Below are 20,889 nucleotides of genomic sequence, written 5' to 3'. Positions count from 1 at the left end.
GTGCACACGTGCACCTGTGTGCTTAGGCCCGAGTGTGAGTGTGTGCACACACGTGCACCTGTGTGCTTAGGCTCGAGTGTGAGTGTGTGTGCACGTGCACCTGTGTGCTTAGGCTCGAGTGTGAGTGTGTGTGCACACGTGCACCTGTGTGCTTAGGCTCGAGTGTAGGTGTATGTGCACACGTGCACCTGTGTGCTTAGGCTCGAGTGTGAGTGTGTGTGCACACGTGCACCTGTGTGCTTAGGCCCGAGTGTGAGTGTGTGCGCACACGTGCACCTGTGTGCTTAGGCCCGAGTGTGAGTGTGTGCGCACACGTGCACCTGTGTGCTGAGGCCCGAGTGTGAGTGTGTGCGCACACGTGCACCTGTGTGCTTAGGCCCGAGTGTGAGTGTGTGCGCACACATGCACCTGTGTGCTTGGGCTCGAGTGTGAGTGTGCACACACGTGCACCTGTGTGCTTAGGCTCGAGTGTGAGTGTGTGCGCACACGTGCACCTGTGTGCTTGGGCTCGAGTGTGAGTGTGTGCGCACACGTGCACCTGTGTGCTTGGGCTCCAGTGTGAGTGTGTGCACACGTGCACCTGTGTGCTGAGGCCCGAGTGTGAGTGTGTGCACACGTGCACCTGTGTGCTGAGGCCCGAGTGTGAGTGTGTGCACACGTGCACCTGTGTGCTGAGGCCCGAGTGTGAGTGTGTGCACACGTGCACCTGTGTGCTGAGGCCCGAGTGTGAGTGTGTGCACACGTGCACGTGTGTGCTTAGGCCCGAGTGTGAGTGTGTGCACACGTGCACCTGTGTGCTTAGGCTCGAGTGTGAGTGTGTGCGCACACGTGCACCTGTGTGCTTGGGCTCGCGTGTGAGTGTGTGCACACGTACACCTGTGTGCTGAGGCCCGAGTGTGAGTGTGTGCACACGTGCACCTGTGTGCTGAGGCCCGAGTGTGAGTGTGTGCACACGTGCACCTGTGTGCTTAGGCCCGAGTGTGAGTGTGTGTGCACACGTGCACGTGTGTGCTTAGGCCCGAGTGTGAGTGTGTGCGCACACGTGCACCTGTGTGCTTAGGCCCGAGTGTGAGTGTGTGCGCACACATGCACCTGTGTGCTTGGGCTCGAGTGTGAGTGTGCACACACGTGCACCTGTGTGCTTAGGCTCGAGTGTGAGTGTGTGCGCACACGTGCACCTGTGTGCTTGGGCTCGAGTGTGAGTGTGTGCGCACACGTGCACCTGTGTGCTTGGGCTCCAGTGTGAGTGTGTGCACACGTGCACCTGTGTGCTGAGGCCCGAGTGTGAGTGTGTGCACACGTGCACCTGTGTGCTGAGGCCCGAGTGTGAGTGTGTGCACACGTGCACCTGTGTGCTGAGGCCCGAGTGTGAGTGTGTGCACACGTGCACGTGTGTGCTTAGGCCCGAGTGTGAGTGTGTGCACACGTGCACCTGTGTGCTTAGGCTCGAGTGTGAGTGTGTGCGCACACGTGCACCTGTGTGCTTGGGCTCGAGTGTGAGTGTGTGCACACGTATACCTGTGTGCTGAGGCCCGAGTGTGAGTGTGTGCACACGTGCACCTGTGTGCTGAGGCCCGAGTGTGAGTGTGTGCACACGTGCACCTGTGTGCTTAGGCCCGAGTGTGAGTGTGTGTGCACACGTGCACGTGTGTGCTTAGGCCCGAGTGTGAGTGTGTGCGCACACGTGCACCTGTGTGCTGAGGCCCGAGTGTGAGTGTGTGTGCACACGTGCACCTGTGTGCTTGGGCTCGAGTGTGAGTGTGTGCACACGTGCACGTGTGTGCTTAGGCTCGAGTGTGAGTGTGTGCGCACACGTGCACCTGTGTGCTTAGGCCCGAGTGTGAGTGTGTGTGCACACGTGCACGTGTGTGCTTAGGCCCGAGTGTGAGTGTGTGTGCACACGTGCATGTGTGTGCTTAGGCCCGAGTGTGAGTGTGTGTGCGCACGTGCACGTGTGTGCTTAGGCTCGAGTGTGAGTGTGTGTGCACACGTGCACCTGTGTGCTTGGGCTCGAGTGTGAGTGTGTGCACACGTGCACGTGTGTGCTTAGGCTCGCCTCGGGGGCTGTGGCAAGGCTGAGGCGACACTGCGGCGAGCCCTGGTGGGCAGCAGCCAGCCTCCCCTCTGCACTGGGTCCAGGATGGCGTGCGGGGAAGCGGGGCGTGCGGGGAAGCGGGGCGCGCGGGGAAGCGGGGCGCGCGGGGCACGGGCTTGGGGCGGAGGAGGCTGCCCGGCAGACCCTTGAGCCTGCCATTCCCCCCTCGACCTCCAGGTCGCCTCACCACCACCACCCTCATCTTGGGTAATTGCGCAAGGCGCTGCGGTTCCGCAGGTCACCCCTCCCATCGCCCCCCACTCCGGATGCATTTGGGCAACTCCAAGTGTGCCCCCCAGAAGGGACGTCCTGCCCACCCAACAGACCCTCCGCGACCGTTTTAGGACCCACGGCTTTGATGCTGCCTTTGGACGCCTTCTCAGTGTATCCCCAGCCCCCCTTCCCCCGCCAGCCCCGGCCGGGAACGCGCTCCCTCCCCGGGGGCACGCGGGCTCTGGGCCTTCGGCGAGCCCCGACTCCCTTCCCCGAGCACCCGGGGACCTCGCCCGCCCTGCGCTGCGCGGGCGATTGTGCAAGCGTCGGGCTGCACGGGCCGCGCTGCACCCGGTGAACCCTGGGCTCGACGGGCCTTCCCCGGGTTATCTGCGGGGTGGAGCCCGCCGCCCTCCCGGGGCGCGCGCGCGGGGAGCGCTCCCGGCGCCCGGCGTCCTCGCTCACCTCGCTGACTCCATCCTCCCGCGGCCCTGGGCCCCGGCCAGCCCCGCTCGGCGGCGCCCATTGGCCACCCGGGGCCTCCCCGGGCCCCATAAATGCTCGGCCCCTGGACCTCACACGGGGAAGAGGCGCAGAGCAGGCCGGCTGTCTCCCCGCCCCGGGCTCCGGACCCCAGAAGTCAGACCTGCGGCGGAACCGGCAGACCCAGCCCGCGCCTCTCTTCTCCTCTCCCGGCCCCCGAGCCCGCGAAGGGCCCCTGCGTTCCCAGGGCGCCGCCCCCTGGCCGCGCCGTCCAGCATCCTTACCGCTGTGCCTTGTGCTCCGGCCCCAGTTCCACCCTCTCCATCCCACCTCCTGGCCCCCCAGCCCCCCCCCCCAGCACCTCCTCACCACGTTGTGCTCTTCAGTCCCCGTGCCCCCCCCCTCCCCGGTACCATGAGTTCCCCGATGGGCAAGTCGCGCTCCCTGGCCGCCTTCCTGCGACGGCTGCGCAGCCTCCATCAGCCCCCCAGACCCATGGGGTCGAAGCCGTGCGCGCCCTCTCCGCGGCGCGAGGTGCCCCTGTGCCCCCCGATGGCCTCGGCCGAGACGCAGAGCGCGTGCGCCCTGCCCGGCCCCACCAACTGGCCCCTGCTGGGCAGCCTGCTGGAGATTCTTTGGAAAGGGGGCCTGAAGAAGCAGCACGACACGCTGGTAAATACCTTGTGGCGCCCCAATTCCTTCATCCTCCCTGCCCTGCGCTCCCCGACATTTCCACTGAACCCCTCCTGGAGGCTCGGGGCGCACCCGGCCCCCGGGATGCGCTGACTCGGCCGTGTCCCGCCCGCCCGCAGGCCGAGTACCACCAGAAGTACGGCGAGATCTTCCGCATGAAGCTGGGCGCCTTCGACTCCGTGCACCTGGGCTCCCCCGGCCTGCTGGAGGCGCTGTACCGCACCGAGGGCGCGCACCCGCAGCGCCTGGAGATCAAGCCCTGGAAGGCCTACCGCGACCACCGCCAGGAGGGCTACGGGCTGCTCATCCTGTGAGTTCCCGGCAGCGGGACTCTCCAAAGCCTCCACTCAGCAGGGGCAACCCCGAAGGCGGAGGCAGGAGGAGGACAGCAAGTTCGAGGCCAAGCAGGGCAGAAGGAGACCCTTCTATCTGAGCGACCAAAAAGGCTGCGCGGGGCGGGGGGGTGGACACGGAGCCCTAGGTTCTGAAAAAAGAAAGGGGAGGGAAAAGAGAGGAGGCAGGAAGGGGGGAGAGGGAGAGAGGGTGGGTGGGTGGAGGACTGTCCCCATACCACCGACTTGCTCTCTAGCTGCTGGACGCGGCCCTAAGGTGAGACAAATTGTGGCTCCTCCAGACTCTTGTGGAAACTCTGAAGTGTGTGTGTTTTGCACACCGGTTGCTCTTTGGCATTCCCTAAGACCAGGTGCAAACAGAAAGTAACACCTTCTGCGTCTGCCAGTGCCAGTCGTTCAGAAGGTGCCCAAAGTGATGCCCAGCCCTACAGGCAGCACTGGAACCAGGGGCAGGGGCCCAGGTCTGGTTTTCAAGGAGGCTAAATGCTACAGCACCATCGGTCGCTTCTGCTTTGTCCCTTGTTGGCCTTGAACGGAGGGGATAGCACCTTTTCAAACCCCCACTGTCTCGTAGTTGTATTTTTGCAGATAGAATTGCTGACCTATTCAGCTGTGGGGCATCTGCAGCTGTGTGCCCCCAAAACGTCTCACATGCATATGTGTTTACGAGGGGTCCAGGGCGACTGCCACGCTTTCTGCCTTACAGCTTGGCAGTCGTGGAAAAGGCTGCAACTGAGGCAGTTTGCAACATGTGACATGCAATCCAACAGGTTGAAAGGCAGTTTTGCCTTCAAGAAATCGCAGTTGTGGACAGGGAGTCGCTCCCATGCCTGTTCTTGTGACTGCAATTGAGGCTCCTGGAGCGCCCAGCCCTACTCCCCCAGCAGGAGTAAATCAAAAGCCCCAGCCCCAATTATCTGGGCTTCACTCTCCTGGTGATAATCAGGCAGCTGTGGAGTTTTCTACTGCAAACCCTCCCACCTCTCCTCCCAGTGATCTTCAGGGTCCACTTCCTCCCAGTGCTCCGGAGGTTGCTACTGGAGGTGCCACCTGCAGCTCCTGCTTTTCCTCTGTGCTAAACAACACTCCTGCTTCTCTTTCAGGGAAGGGGAGGACTGGCAGAGGGTTCGCAGCGCTTTCCAGAAGAAACTCATGAAGCCCGTGGAAGTTAGCAAGCTGGACAACAAAATGAACGAGGTTTGCAAACTCACTTCCTGGGGGACAGGGGAATGTTCCTAGAGCTCCAAGTCACAGCTTCAAAGTGGAGAGGAAAGAGTTGGGGGTGATTCGGGGAGTCTTCTCTTTCTCCACTCCAACCTGCATCGCCTTCCCTGAGCCCTCCTTCCTCTCTTCCTTGTGAAGTAATCCTGCAACGAGCGCGGTTTGTGGTCTTGCAGTATTGCTTTGGGCTGACTTCACTGCCACTTGACCTTTCTATGCCTCTTGCTCCCTCATCTGTGAAATGAGAAGCGTTTTACCAAGCGAGGTTAAATGCTCGGGAAGTCGAGTCGTGAGACTTGATCTGGGCTGTGCTATGTGACAACAAAGATGGAGACAAATATCCAGGCAAAGAGACCAGCCTGCTAGATAGAGCAAAATGGGATGGCAGATATTCAGAGCATCCCAAGTCAGTGGGTCTCCAAGGATGGTGGATGAAGGCTTCCTAACACGCAGTACTGGGACGCTACCCTTTACCAGCAGCAGCCACAAGGGGGCGACAAACTTGTAGCAATGTCTGTCTTCTGTTATAAATTCAAAGGACTTACACACACACACACACACACACACACACACACACACACACACACACACTTTCAGCCTTTATGATGACGCATCCCTCAGGGGACCTAGCATGGCAAATGACCAGTCCGCGAGCGAGTGGCGAGTCTCTCCGCTTGCTTTTCCCCTCTGTGACATAATAAAGGGAAGTAATGACGATGCCATGACGCGTGCTTGGGTCTACTCTTCAAATGTAAAGCACTCGTCACCGAACACCTTGGGGTTCTGAGACTGACATCCCAGATGTTCAATGACTGTCCCAAGGTCACAGAGCTATTTAATGAGCATGTCCCGATCTCCTGGCACTAAAGCCAACCATATCCTCCCTCCACCAAGCAACCAAGGCGGAAGGAGGCCCTTGCCCAGGGTGTGGCATTTGAGATGCAAACCCAGGGCTAGCCAGAACATCCCTGTCCTTGAGCTGTCACCCCAGCTAGCTTCCCCTGGCTGGCTCCTTCCTCGTGGTCTACGCCCACATTCTACTTAGAGCCTTCTTTTTCTTACCCTGCCAGACTTGCTTTTAGAACAAAAGCTGAACGTTAGGCTTCACAAGGTGGACGCAGAACGTGTCTGTGTAGTTAGAGCTGGTCACAGGAACCGCGCTGGGGCGAAGAATACTCAATTCAGCAAACCCTCCAGCCAGCTCACTGGCCTGGAAACCTCTGTGTTCCTTCCCTGTCATTGACATGTGCTTTCCACATTTGTTTGTTTGTTTTGGGCCAGGTCTTGGCTGATTTTGTGGGTAGAATAGCTGAGCTTTCTGATGCCAGAGGCCACATTGAGGACTTGTACGGCGAGCTGAATAAATGGTCCTTTGAAAGTAAGTCATCCTCACAACCGGCTTCACTTCTTTCCTTTTTTAAGTGCTGGCAAGGTTTTATTTTAGTAGAACAGATTCAAAAGAGGGAGAAATAGAAAATGAGGGGGAGAAACATTTCCTGGTCCCCACCAAGGAAATGAGAGTTTAAAGACTCAAAATGATGGCTTCTGTCTGTTGCTTTTATTCTGTCTGTCAGAGCTAGGAGAACACACAAGGTCCAGCCACCCCTAATTATTATTTCTTTTTTGGCCAGCCCTGGGGCTTGAACTCAGGGCCTGAGCACTGTCCCTGACTTCTTTTTGCTCAAGGCTAGCACTCTGCCACTTGAGCCACAGCACCCCTTCTGGCCTTTTCTACATATGAGGTGCTGAGGAATTGAACCCAGGGCTTCATGTATGCAAGGCGAGCACTCTTGCCACTAGGCCATTTTCCCAGCCCCCAGCACCCCCTAATTCTTCCACAATATTTTGGGGAAAGTAAGATGAATGAGGCCCACCCAAAACATGGGTGACCCTAGGACTTCCTTCTCCTCTCCACACCTTCCCTTACTGATTTTTATCATTTCAAAAGAGAAGGCAGATTTACATAGCCCCTTCTATGGCTCCTCATCTTGCAACATAACATTAAAAAGGAGGTATGGAGAGGAGCTTATCTGCTTTTTCAGCTTATTTTCTGGTTTTAACTTCTGACACTTTTTATATTTGTTAAAAAATACTATATTCCCTTGTCTCCTTGCCTATCTCTCCTGCCCCATTTCCCACTTTAAAGCATTTTTTTTTCTGTCTGTAGACCTTTTTAATCTTCACAAAGGGTGTTGAGGGTGGACAGTCATCTTCAGTAGCTACTTGTTCGCTGAATGATGCATTTAATTTTGCAAGTGAGGGGGCTTAAAATGCTGATCTGTTGATGACTGTCCGGTTACCCTATCTCCCTGCCCGTGAGACTGTATAAGACCTTTTAATGCTCTTAAGCACTAAAATTTGTGTCTTGCACTATGGGTTGTTTATGAAGTCATCCAACAAGCAACTGCTATGTGCCAAGCCCTGTGTTAGATTCTAGGGACACAGCAAATAACACATAGGTAACATCTCTTCCTCCTGGGCATCCAGGTAAGGTGACAAGGCACAAGTTGCCATATTTCAGTATATACTTCACCAACACGGAAAGGAAAAGATTGAGTGAGTCAAGAAGGAACAGAAGAGCTGCTGCTGTAGCTCATACTTGTAATCCCAGCTATTCAGGACGTTGAGGAATTTTCAAGTTTGGAGGATTTTTCACCAGCCTTAGTGGAAAATTAGGAAGACCCCATCTTAACCAATATATCTCGCACTTGTTATCTGAGCTACACAGGAAGCAAAAAGAAGAGGGCTCCCATAAATTCAAAGTCTGAATCCTTCCTCTAGCTAGAGTAGCCTGAGAATAAGCAACTGTGAGGTTTATATAGGTTAGTGGACCATCCAGAGCTGTCTCACACTCCCGTAGACATACACCACCAGGCATCGTGAGATAAAAATACAACCAACCACCAGGTGCCTTGGGTCACACCTGTAGCCCTAGCGACTCAGGAGGCTGAGATCTGAGGGTTGTGGTTCCAAGCCGGTAGGGCGCTAGCCTTAAGCAAAAGAAGCTTAGTGACTGCACCCAGGCCCTAAGTTCAAGCCCTAGGACTGGTATATACACACACACACACACACACACACACACACACACACACACACACGCAAACAACCTCAAAAGAATTTAGTTAGGGAAATGCAGATAAAATCCGACAAGCTGCTAATATGCACTGCTATAAGTGGACTCTTTTTCTTCTCAGCTTTCCAAGTTAGGCCAGTCATTTAGGGTCCTATTTTGCAAATCAAGAGCCGATTACCCACTGATCAAACAGCACTTTCAGTGGTCCTTGATCACAAAAGGAAATGGTTTCAGAAGTCAACTTTTAGGACAATGAGGGACCTAGTAGACCTGCTATGGAGCACTGTGTTGTGTAGGATGTCACTAGCATGTTGTTAGGATGCCAGTAGCATGATGCTTATGTAAGAGGGTGTCACTACTCTTAGTAGGTGACTGCTACCGTGTTTACTTGTGAAGAATCACCCGAGCTGCACATTCCTCGCAAGTGACTCGGCACACACAGCATCGTGCATGGAGTGCTGAGCAACTGCGCACCGAATGAGAAAGGAAGTGTGGCCAAATGCCCACGGTCATTGTGTCTAAATTCCAAAGACCTCACATACTTATACTATTTCAACTTTTCTATCCATAAAAAGGTTTAAAATTAAGGATTATGAATCTTACTTTCAAAAAGTTCTGCCTAAATAGAGAGATTAAGTGGTGGGGGTGAGTGTGTGTCTGGTACTAGTGCGGTTTGGGACAGGGCAGTGGGGACCACGTCTCCCCCTTCCCTTCCTCCCATGACAGCTCTGTGGGTTTGTGTTCAGGAGCCGAAGCCAGTTAGGAACTATGCGGAAGTCAAGGCGGAACTTTGACCCCACTACGCCTGTGCCCTGGAACTTCCTATGACAACCAGGCCAAGGGCAGTGCATCTCTCTCCCCAAGGAGAAAGTGTTCTCCTTGGCTGATTGCCTTTCCTAGATGTCCTTGGACTTATAGGGGGGGGGCTTTTTCCCCTTAGGGGAAAAAAAACATTTATGAGACATAGAATTACATCTTTAGTAGCCCATGACTCACAGACTCCAGGCATTATTGCAATTGTTTAACAATGATGATTTCCTCAAATGACAGGTATCTGCCTCATCTTATACGAGAAGAGATTTGGGCTCCTTCAAAGGAATGCAGAGGAAGAGGCTCTGAACTTCATCACGGCCGTCAAAACAGTAAGTGTCCCTCTGTGAAGGAGCAGACGTTTCCCAGAACTTAGCAGCGGTCACAATGTCTCCCAAGCCTCAGGGAACACGTAATGTACACTTCACTTCTACAGTCAGTTCATTGACTCTCGTGTATGCATTGTCATGCGTGTAAGGGCATAGATGCATCTACCATAAAGAATCACGTCGCATCCATTATTCTCTTGTTTAGGCAAGGTTATTTTTAATCAAATAAGATCTTATTTTATAGCTACCTTACACCTCCCAAGTTAATGATCAGTTGAGGTGTCTGAAATTTTACAGATTTTTCATTTTTGAAAGGTTTAAGTGATAGTTAATAGCACTGTGAAGTTGGTTTGGGAATGACTGAGGTTAGGAATAAGTAGACATCAAACTAAATATGAAAATTACAGCTACCCCTTCCTTCTTCTTCTTTCTTACTACTCCTCTTTTCCCTTCTCCATCTTCCAACTCCCCCCTCTACCTTCTTTTTCCTCCTCCTCTGTTTCCTCCTCCTTCTCCTCCTCTTCTTCAACCTCTTCCCCCTTCCTCCTCCTCCTGCTTTTTCATTATTCATTTTATTCACAATTAGGCTATCAGACCCAGCACTTTTATTATTGCTGTTGTTGTCATTATTTTTATTAACCCAACATTTCTTGTTGTACACACGGTTGAAAGTCATTCCACTATGACTTCTGGTATTCTGCTGGAGCTGGGGTACGGGAAGGCTGGGAGTCCATTGAACTCCAGCCTTTCCAGGGACAGAAAATAGGCCCGGCATGAACGTTGACGTACAGGGATGCAGAATAGGCGCAGCATGAACGCTGACGTACAAAGATGGAGACTTGGAATCAAAGGCCGCTGTGTCTGTGTCTCCTCACAGATGATGAGCACCTTTGGGAGGATGATGGTCACCCCAGTAGAGCTGCACAAGAGCCTCAACACCAAGGTGTGGCAGGACCACATGCTGGCCTGGGACACCATCTTCAAGTCGGGTAAAGGAGTCACCGCCATCCCAGCCAGCCTGCTGGTCTCTGCAGCTGGGGGGGGCGGGGGGGAGGGAGATCAGGCCAGACACTGCCCCCTGGGCCTGAGAGCCTGGGCCTTGCGCCTCCCAACTCCCCCAGGCTATTCATGAGCACAGGAGTGGGGGCGAATTACAAGGCCAGGGCGGAGGGCAGCTTTCTGTGGTCTTCTCTGAGATCAAAGCAAGAGCTTTGGAGACAAAGAACTCCGCATTCCCCCGTGTGCGGCCGCCATTTCACCCTCGGTGGCCGCATCTCTGAAAGGGGCAAGGGATTAAAATACACGTGCCGGGGCTGCTGCTTCTGAGGCAGACATGGACGACAAACACATCACAGTTTCCCCATGGTTAACACGATTGCTGCTACCCACCAGGGATTGCACAAATACTCACTGCATCCTTACCACAACCTATACAGTCCTTTGAGCCGTCCTAAGGGATAAAGCAGAGACACTGGATAACGTCTCAGGCATGCAGCCAGCCAGACGCTAATTGCTATTCATGCCTGTGTCGTCGTCGTCATCATCATCATCATCACCGACATGGTGATCATTTTTAGTCCCACGGATCAAAGCGAGGGAGACACGCAGCATGGAGAAGGGGCTTTGCAAATGCTGAACAATTTTACCTTATTGCCAATACGCATCCGCACTGTACTTGCGTGTGTACACAGCACAGCACGGGTGTGCATGTGTGTCTGTGTGTGCGTTCAGTTCTCAGTCCCAGTTCTGATTCTGAGCACGAACCCTCCAAATGACCTCTCCTGAGTTCTGAGGGGTTTTTTTATTGTTTGTTTGTTTTTCTGCCAGTCTTGGGCCTTGGACTCAGGGCCTAAGCACTGTCCCTGGCTTCTGTTTGCTCAAGGCTAGCACTCTGCCACTTGAGCCACAGCGCCACTTCTGGCCGTTTTCTGTATATGTGGTGCTGGGGAATTGAACCCAGGGCTTCATGTATACGAGGCAAGCGCTCTTGCCACTAGGCCATATCTCCAGCCCCTGAGTTCTGAGTTTTTGCTCAAAATATGAGTGCTTAGGGCAGCTCCTGCGTTCCCTGGCAGCTTGTTAGAGAGGATGCTGCAGCTCCCCTACCCCCAGGCCAGCCCCCAACCTCCATTTTAACGAGATTCCTGGTTGGGAGGGGGGTCTTGACATCCAAGATCCTCTTGGGCGGGGGGGATTACCAATCCTTGCCAGTTTAACATGAAGCATGAGGTATTTCAAGAAGGACTTTGAGTCCTAGACCCCCCCCTTCTGCCCCCCAAGTTCTTTTCTTTGTTTAAATGATCACCTGGCTTCCTCCTCCCCTCTCTCTCTCTCTCTCTTTCTCTCTCTCAATCTCCTCCTGATAGTCAAGGCGTGTGTCGATAACCGGTTAGAGAAATATTCCCAGCATCCTGGCACCGATTTCCTCTGTGATATTTATCACCACCACCAGCTTTCCAAGAAGGAGCTGTACGCGGCTGTCACCGAGCTCCAGCTGGCTGCGGTGGAAACGGTAGGCCCGGCCGTTGGGCGGACAGTTTTCCGGGAGGATTCTGTGCTGGCCTCCTCCTGAGGCTCCCAGTGAGCTTTCGAGCCACAGGGTGGGCGCCCAGCAGCGGGAGGGACGGGGCTGCACTCATCAGACTCCAGCGCCAGTCTGACAGTGCCACTGCAGAGCTGCAAACCGCAGCTGGACGCGGAAGCAGGACCCCTCAGGCTGCGGGGAAGCCCTTTAGAGTCTCTTAACCCAAACGTATATAGGTTATTGTACATGTTGTCCTGACGTGCCTACTACCTGTGGCGGGCAAGATTGCCCTCAAATGACAATCATAATAACAATCATAATAACAACAGTGATAACTGAGATACAGTCTTTCAGGCCAATAATAGTATTCCTCCTTGGAATTAAAAATACAGTGGTTTGGGGACAGCTTGGTTGTTGCTGGTTTTTGATTGTTTGCAATAGTAGGTTTGCGCCGGGCTGGGCAGATACGCTGTCGGTAAGCCTGGATGCACAGACATCTTCAAGATAGGGTCTCACTCTCTGCCCCGGCCAGCATGGATTGCGCTCTTCCCATGTGTGCTTCCCGGTGCCATGGGAATGGCATGCACTTGCTACTGAGCCCAGTGTTTGAGATGGGGGTATCTCAAACTTCATGTTTGCTTAGGCTGGGCCTACATGACCCTCCTACCTCCATCTCCACCACCACCCCCAAGTTCTGAGGATGACAAGCTTCAGCCAGTGGGCCTGGATGGACAGCGTGATCTGCAGTGAAATGAAACGGCTACTTTTAACTGCGAAAAATCGGTGCCCGAGGTAGTTGATACTCTTAGAAGAGACTGCACAAAGCCAAAACCCAGTGGCTTTAGCTGCCTTGCATTTGCTTCTTGGGCTGACACGGAAGGATGCAGTTAAAGATTCCTGTAGATCTGCCATTGCACACACCTCAAGGAAATGTTTCCACTGTTTCCTCTTTCACAATGGGAAAACCAGGGTTTTCCACACCCTTCTCCATCCTCCTCCTGCTCCAGGAGGCTGACAAAGGCGAGGACTTGTGCTAGCTCTGTCTCCTTCTGAGTTGCATGCCTTCCTTTAGGCTCAAGTAAAGCTCCGTCCGTCCGTCCTCTTGTTTGTGGGAGTTGTGTGACTGCAGGGACTTGTCCTTCTCCACTGCTGTATTCCTGAGACACGAGACAGAAGCTGGCCAAGAACTACTTCCCAAATGAGAGAAGTTGAGAACGATAAAATGCAGGTCAGGGAAACAATCGCATATGCAGAAGCACGGGGGACAGAAAGAGAGACGGAGGAAGAGAACTTGCCAGTGGTGTCGGAGCTAAGATGAGGGAAGTCTTCTGGATTTCACCGTACCCGTGAGCCTGACCATTTGTGTTTCTGACACACAGACTCCGGCTGGGGGGAATGGAGGAAGAACTTGGCGGAGGGAAGGAGGTGGAGGGTCAGTTGAGGAAAGCGGCCTCTCTCCCGGAGGTCAGGCCAGGACAGCCCGGGCCCCCGAGGCACGCCAGCCCACTTCCCCTCCAGTCAATCTCACAGGTTCTCTGGGCCTGGGGAGTTCACTTTGGGACTTGCGGTGAGACGCTTACTGATGGGGCTGTGCACTGGGGCCGGTTCTTTTTTTGGTCCTGGTTATTCTGGAAGTCACATTTGGAGACATCAGAGCGACGTTGACGGCCTGTAATTTGGGGCTGTCACGGGACTCACATAATAATGCCGGGTGCGGTTTATTTGCCCCCATGAACAAGCCCGCTTGGGAGGCCTCTTCTTCCAAGAATGATAAATCGCCATTGGCCCTGACTGTGAGTGACACGGCCGTTAGAAGCAGCGCCTTTGCTTCTGCAGGGGAAGGACAGAGGGACCAACTTGGGGGGAGGGAGAGGGAGATTTAACTTAGAAAGATCCAGAAGGCGAGTGCTGGTGAGTCCTGCTGGTGAAGGCTGCATGGCTCCTTCCACCAGGTGACGTTCTCCGGTCGCTTTCAGAGAGCAGGCTGAAGGACCTGGGCCAGGCCCCTGTCAGGAACGGGAGTCTGGAAGCGCCCAGCCCCGAGCTGCGGGCATCTCCCAGAGGGGTCTTTGCAGGTGGATAAAGCCCTAATCATGTAGTTCATCTTTGTAGTGATTCTTTTAGAGTATGGCAAAAAAAAAAAAACTTTAAATTTTTATTTAAAAAAATAGCCGGGGAGGGAGGTCAGTGATGCACACCTGTCATCCTAGCTACTCAGGAGGCTGAGATCTGAGGATCGTGGTTCAAAGCCAGCCTGAGCAGGAACGTTCATGAGACTCTTATCTCCAACTAACTACCAAAAAGCCAGAAATGGCGCTGTGTGTGGCTCAAAGGGGTGGAGCACGCGCCTTGAGCACAAAAGCTTGGGGACAGCGCCCAGGCTCTGAGTTCAAGCCCCAAGACCAGCCCTCAAAATAACAAAAACAAAAGACACAGACAGAGCAAGTTTATTTGAAAGAGACAGGCACCCCAGGGAAGTGGAGCCTCTCAGAAGAGAGGCCTCCCTACCTTTTAGAAATCGTTTCCGGAGCTGCAAAATATTACTTGAAAGCCTCATTCTAAGCACCACGCCAAGAATCGCTGCCCCTTTTTCATCTGTCAATACCATTGTTGTGGGATTTGTATTTTTAGGTGGTCCTGGGGCTTGAACTCGGGCTTCCGGAAGGCTGGACCACTTGAGCACACCCCACTCTTCAGCTTTTGCTTTGTTTTTAGAGAAGGCCTTGGATTTCGCCCAAGCTTAGCCTCAAAGTGTCTTTCTTCTATCTGTGCCTCTGGAGTAGCGAAGACAAGAAGCATGCTCACCACCAATTTTTTTTTACATTAAAACATGTATTTGGAGGTGGTAGATGCTAAGGAAAAAGCAGAGAGGGCTTCTTTTAGGGTTCACCCCGTTCCCCTGAGTAGCAAAGGCCTTCCTGACAAGGAGACATTATCACGGCCTCCCCACGGACACACTGCAATCCAGTCTTCCCTTCTCATCTCTGCACGTGCACAGACATTCATTTGAGTCCAACAGCCATTGTGTGCTACTCTATGTTTGAATGTCCCAAAGGCAGCCACTTTATTTACAGAGTTTCATTTCGACTCCCTCAGGAAACAGGCTCAGCTGCCTTGGTAGATGTTGGGAAATTAATAAGACAGTTTTTACATGTGAGATTTGTTTACGGTAAAGTAAATTAAAAGAGAAAAAAATCCTCCAACGCATCTGCAGAGCAAGCTGCCAGGTACCGCCCTTGTTCGGCTAACAGCGGTTTAAGGTGGTTTCTTTGTAGAGCTCAAACGTGTGTCCATTTGGCTTTCAGACAGCAAACAGCTTGATGTGGATTCTCTATAATCTATCCCGAAACCCGCAAGTACAACAAAGACTTCTTCGGGAAATTCAAAGTATATTACCTGAGAACCAGGTGGCCCGGGCAGAGGATTTAAGGAAAATGCCTTACTTAAAGGCCTGCCTGAAAGAGTCCATGAGGTAAGCATAGTGGGGGGGGGGGGGGGGGGGTGGTCCCCAGAAAGGTTGGAAAACAGTTCTGTAAAATACATAGAGCTAGGGAGTCCCGCTATCTACAGCTCCCCGTATCAGACTGGGATAAAGAGCCTTGGGCACACACTTGTATAACACATTTCCTCAGTCATTTGTGCAAATTCTAGTGAGTCCTTTTAAGTCGTAACAACACCTAGTGGCCACAAGGCACCAACCAAGAGCAGAGCACACTGCAGAGCTTTAGATAAAAGTTTACAACACACACTGTTAAATAGTAAAATAGACAGGTCCTCTTCGTTTTTCGAGCTTGCTGTATAAAACGTTCATTGAAAGTTTTCTTTTTTACATTTCTTAAATCACCTTTTATGTGCCATATCTCATTGAGAATTCTTTTTTTTAATTTTTAATTTTATTTGTTTATTTATTGTCAATGTGATGTACAGAGGGGCTACAGTTTGTCATACATAAGGCAGTGAGTATATCTCTTATCAAACATCTGTTGTTCTTAGTTTTCTTGATAATATTCATTCTTACTAGGGTGAGGTAGACTCTCAATGTTGTTTTGATTTGCATTTCTTTTATGGCCAGTGATGTAGAGCACTTCTTCATGTGCTGCATGGCCATTCTCATTTCCTCTTCAGAGAAGTCTCTCTTTAAGTCTTTAGCCCACTTATTAAGGGAGCAGTTGCTTCTTTCAGGATTTGTTTTAGGGGAATTCATTGAGAATTCTTTCTACACACTTTCTGGAAAACAAGTTGGTGCTTCAGAAAGAAACTTTTTTTTTTTTTTTTTTTTTTTTTTTTTTGGCCAGTCCTGGGCCTTGGACTCAGGGCTTAAGCACTGTCCCTGGCTTCTTCCCGCTCAAGGCTAGCACTCTGCCACTTGAGCCACAGCGCCACTTCTGGCCGTTTTCTGTATATGTGGTACTGGGGAATCGAACCTAGGGCCTCGTGTATCCGAGGCAGGCACTCTTGCCACTAGGCTATATCCCCAGCCCCAGAAAGAAACTTTTAATCTCACAAAGGAGGGATAGATACATAGAACAAACATCAGGCTTCCAGAAGAGAAGCACGAAGAACATATACCTTGATATCTGGAATGAAACAGAGTGACTGCTAGCCTTGCACTGGGGATTTATCCAATGCAATTAGATAAGAAAAAAGAACAGGAGATATGAGAGTTACAAAGAAAGAAAAAGACAGGACTCCTTTGGGAAGAGTTTTGACTATGTTCTCTCCCTCCTTCCCTCCCTCCCGCCCCCCCTTCTCTCTGTGTGTGTGTCTCTTTCTCTGTCTCTCTGTCTCTCTGTCTCTCTCTCTCTCTCTCTGCCAGTCCTGGGGCTTGAACTCAGGGACAGAACACTGTCCCTGGCTTCTTTTTCGCTCAAGGCTAGCACTCTACCTCTTGAGCCACGTGCCACTTCTGGCTCTTTCTATATATGCTTTGCTGAGGAATAAAACCCAAGGCTTCATGTATGCAAGGCAAACACTCTACCACTAGGCCATATTCCCAGCCCTATATTCTTTTTTTTAAGTATGAACATGTACAGTACTTATCTCTTTAGTCCTGTATGCAAGTGTAGACTGAGTATGTTTGGTGGCCATCTTTACAACTTACTTCCTTCTTCCAGGATTACCCCCAGTGTGCCATTTACAACTCGAACTCTTGACAAGACCACAGTCCTGGGTGACTATGTTTTACCCAAAGGAGTAAGTATTATCTGTGTACTTTGCACCTTACAGGATATTTTGACAGATAGACTTCCCAAATATTCATCGGATTTCCTGATGCATAGAGCAGTAGGTGTCAGTTCTGTGGGGCCACAAAGCGCAGTGTGTATTTGACACATTACTCAGTGTAGAAACAAGGGCTCTGGAGACAGCCCAGGATTTGTTGGCACCTTGAACTGTGTGGTTTCCAGCGACTATGTGAAATTCAACTGCCTCATTTGTAAAAGGAGGAGGAAAACAGCATCTTCTACAGGAGGTTGTTGTGGAAACAGGCTGCACATTTTAATTACTCGGTAGTGTGTGTGTGTGATGTGTGTGTATGCACACATGCACGCATGCATGCGCAAGAGCATGTGTGAGCCAGTCTGGGACTTGAACTCAGGGCCTTGCGTTCTTGCTAGGCCTTTTCGCTCAAAACTAGTACTCTACCACTTGAGCCACACCGCTTTCTGCTAAGATAAGAGTCTCACGGATGTTTCTGCCCTGGCTAGCTCTGAACCGCCATCCCCCCATCTCAGCCTGTGGAGGAGCTAGGATTGTAGGAGTGAGCCAGAGGCACCCAACAATTACCCAGAATATTTTAAGCACTCACTGTGTGCCGGAACCGTCCGTCCTTATTCCATGCTTGTGGGTTCTGTTTACAGTGTTGAGATGATCGTCTTGACAGACTTTGCCAGCCGAGTGTTCTCTTGTGATTATGTTAATCATCATCTCTTTATGCTTCAGACGGTGTTGATGCTAAATACCCAGGTGCTGGGGTCCGATGAAGACAGTTTTGAGGATGCAGACCAGTTCAGACCAGAACGCTGGCTTCGAGGGCCGAGGAAGATCAGCCCCTTCGCACACCTCCCGTTCGGCGTCGGGAAGAGGATGTGCATCGGCCGCCGGCTGGCCGAACTCCAGCTCCACCTGGCGCTGTGCTGGGTGAGACCCGGGCTGGGGTTCTGCGGTCACCCCTGCGTGCCGCAGGACAGAAGGAGGGAGGGCTGGTTTTGCTCTTTTGTTGTTCCAGATCGTTCGCAGATACGAGATGGTGGCCACCGACCGCGAGCCCGTGGAGATTCTGCATCTGGGCCTCCTGGTGCCTAGCCGTGAGCTCCCCATTGCCTTCGTCCCGCGGTAGGGTGCTGGGGTGAGTATCCGGTGCCCCCCGCAAGGTGCCGCCAATCACCCAGATGAGCTGAGCCTGGAAGTGGGATTCGGATTTGAATTCCTGGCTACCCCTCTCCGCTCCCCCCACCCCCACCCCTGCCACCCCCACCACCCCGGGGTGACCTGGAGAAGCCACTTCACCTCTCTGCCTCCTTTGGCAAGATACAAGCCACCATGGCATCTCTCACAGACATGAACACAAACAGCAAGTCCCTAGCCCAGAGTGGGGCGTCAGAGCAAGCAAGCACTTGTAAATATTGGCTGTGGATCAGTCTGGGTGTGTGGATAACACAGGTGGATGAACTTTCTGGACAGGCCTGGTTGACACCTGCTTCAGACTTTGTGGACATTCAGTCTCTGCCTCAGCTGCCTCCCGGGACCCTGCTCGGGACTTGCAGTCTCTTGCCTGCTGAGGAACATGCAGGGAGGGGTGAGCTTCCTGAAGGAAGCCCAAAGAATACTTTGCTCCCCACCTCCCCTCCCCTCCCCCTGCATTTCTTGTTTCTTGTTTTTGTTTTGTTTGTTTGTTTGTTTTCCAGTCCTGGGCCTTGAACTCAGGGCCTGAGCACTGTCCCTGGCTTCTTTTTGCTCTAGCACTCAGCCAGTTGAGCCACAGCGCCGCTTCTGGCCATTTTCTATGTATGTGGTGCTGGGGAATCAAACCCAGGGCTTCATGTGTACGAGTCAAGCACTCTTGCCACTAGGCCATCTTCCTAGCCCATCCCCCTGCTGTTCTTATCACTAGGAAATGTGTCCAGTTCTGAGCACCCCAACCAACAAAGCTGAATACGAATTCTAGCTTCACTGTGAGACACTCACCACAGACAGCTGGTGTGTTCGTGTTAGTGTGTCAGCATTTAGCCTTCTTTTGCTAATAACTCCTTTTATTTCAGTGCTTTCCCCTATAATCAGGGTGTTAACTTTCTTTTTTCAGAGTTGTTTTTTTTTTGTTTTTTTCCATGGAGATCAAGAAAAGCAGTGTTTGCCTCCCTGCAAGAATGGTGCTTGTGATTTCGGCATCAATGGAAAACCAACCTTGAACCTGGAGCGCAACAGCCTAGAGCCCAAGGGGCCCATCCTCCCCCCACACAGCTGCGGGGACCGCTGCGGTGCCTCGCTGGCCGTACTTGCTGACCACATCCCACACAGAGGAGCACAGGGGTGGGAGCCAGCACTGTCCCCACCCCCCTGTCCTGTACACCCGCTCCTTCTAGTGCCTCCCTCCTTCCCTCCCACCCATGGAGTTGTTCACTGCCCTTTCTCTTCTGCATGACATGAAATCAGAGCAAGGCACTTGCCCTCAAGTCGTGTAAAGGTTATTCCATGTTTCTACACCAGCCTTCCAAGTTCACGTTGTTGGGTTTTTTTTTTTTTTATTATTCTGTCAGCCTTGGGGCTTGAACTCAGGGCCTGGGCACTGTCCCTGAGCTTTTCTGCTCAAGGCCAGTACTTGGAGCCACAGCTCCACTTCTGGTTTCCTGGTGGTTAATTGGAAATAGGAGTCTCACAGACATTCCTGCCTGGTCTGTGATCCTCAGATCTCAGCCTCCTAAGTAGCTGGGATTACAGATGTGAGCCGCCGGGGCCCAGCCCATGTTCACCTTTTAATCTTTGAGAGTTACGTTTACATTTCAAATTAAAAGACCTACTACAGCTAATGAGTCTGAGGCTTGGGGCTGATCCTGAAGATCTACTTATTCTAACCCTACTTCATGTAGTATTTTGGGAACTACCTGCTTAAATATGTAAGGAAAGCTAAATGCTGATTGATTAGCGCCTCATTACGCTGCATATTAATGTTTCCTGCATAGAACTTTATTGGGAAACTAGAGCATCTCTACTTTTAAGGAGTCAAAATGCCTGATAGAAGAATATGTTGATGGTTTACAGTAGTATCACTTGATCAAAGGACTCTGAAATTCTTATTAAGCCTCTTTCTGTGCTGTGCTGTGTGTGTGTGTGTGTGTGTGTGTGTGTGTATGTGTGTGTCTGTTTTAGTGGTCATTTGCTCAGTCACATTTTTAGTCATATTGTTATATAAAGATGTATGGTAGTTCATTTTAGGATTGCAGTGCAGGACAGGGTTCTCAAGTTTGGTCACAGCTTAGAAATATTCATTATGATTTTAGGAAAACGGCTCTCAGTGCCTTAACTTTTCCCTCTGTTCAGTAGGGCAACAGTAATACTGACAGACAGACCATTGATTCTTTGTTATCTCAACTTCTTGGGAAAACATGATTTCATAAATGCCAAATGCACCAATTTATGCAACACTTCCAAACCTTAAAACATTGTTTACATATGATTTATTTGTGCATGTGTTTTACTAAATTTTTTTCTAAATACTTTTGTATACTTCACAAAGATTTTACATTTTAGGTTATAGTGTTAGAGTATTTCTGAAGTATGCACTTAAAACATTATATTTCAATGAACACTTGCATGTTGCTAAAATAGGTATGTTTTCTCTTTCTCGGCTGTAAAACTATTTGTGGAATTACCCATATATGTATGTTTGTTAAGTTTCATCTGTGTATCTTTGAATTCTCTGAAAATAAAAATAAAACCGTAAGAATATCTGACAGATTTTTTTTCTCCTCTTATGTTGTGTTTCATAGGACAAAACATGTTTTTTTGAGTTGCAACATAATCCACCAATTTTTGCTCCTTGAATATTCACGTCCATTTGCTTCTGTGTCCAGCACCATGTCTTCTTTGTGGCCGTGACT

The 20,889-nt window shown here is 51.6% G+C and overlaps 1 protein-coding gene and 1 long non-coding RNA gene across 2 annotated transcripts; one reads left to right on the top strand and one right to left on the bottom strand.

Moving 5' to 3' along the window:
- Positions 1-3,006: 3,006 nt before the first annotated feature.
- Positions 3,007-19,639, top strand: LOC125353900 (1,25-dihydroxyvitamin D(3) 24-hydroxylase, mitochondrial). Its single transcript, XM_048349641.1, has 12 exons — positions 3,007-3,463; positions 3,604-3,794; positions 4,941-5,034; positions 6,340-6,436; positions 9,182-9,273; positions 10,148-10,259; positions 11,637-11,782; positions 15,100-15,266; positions 16,909-16,987; positions 17,735-17,932; positions 18,021-18,140; positions 19,095-19,639. The coding sequence occupies exons 1-11, from the start codon at positions 3,206-3,208 to the stop codon at positions 18,129-18,131; spliced, it is 1,545 nt and encodes a 514-aa protein (XP_048205598.1). The 5' UTR covers positions 3,007-3,205; the 3' UTR covers positions 18,132-18,140; positions 19,095-19,639.
- LOC125353901 lies at positions 3,460-14,013 on the bottom strand. Its single transcript, XR_007211374.1, has 3 exons — positions 13,788-14,013; positions 13,461-13,463; positions 3,460-3,471 (listed from the first exon to the last, which is right to left on the bottom strand). It is a non-coding gene; the product is annotated as an uncharacterized LOC125353901 (long non-coding RNA).
- Positions 19,640-20,889: the final 1,250 nt, after the last annotated feature.

The sequence above is a fragment of the Perognathus longimembris genome, chromosome 6 (genome assembly GCF_023159225.1).
Source record: "Perognathus longimembris pacificus isolate PPM17 chromosome 6, ASM2315922v1, whole genome shotgun sequence".
NCBI lineage: Eukaryota > Metazoa > Chordata > Mammalia > Rodentia > Heteromyidae > Perognathus > Perognathus longimembris.
Note: the sequence above shows the minus strand (reverse complement) of the source record. Positions and strands in the feature narration are given on the sequence as shown.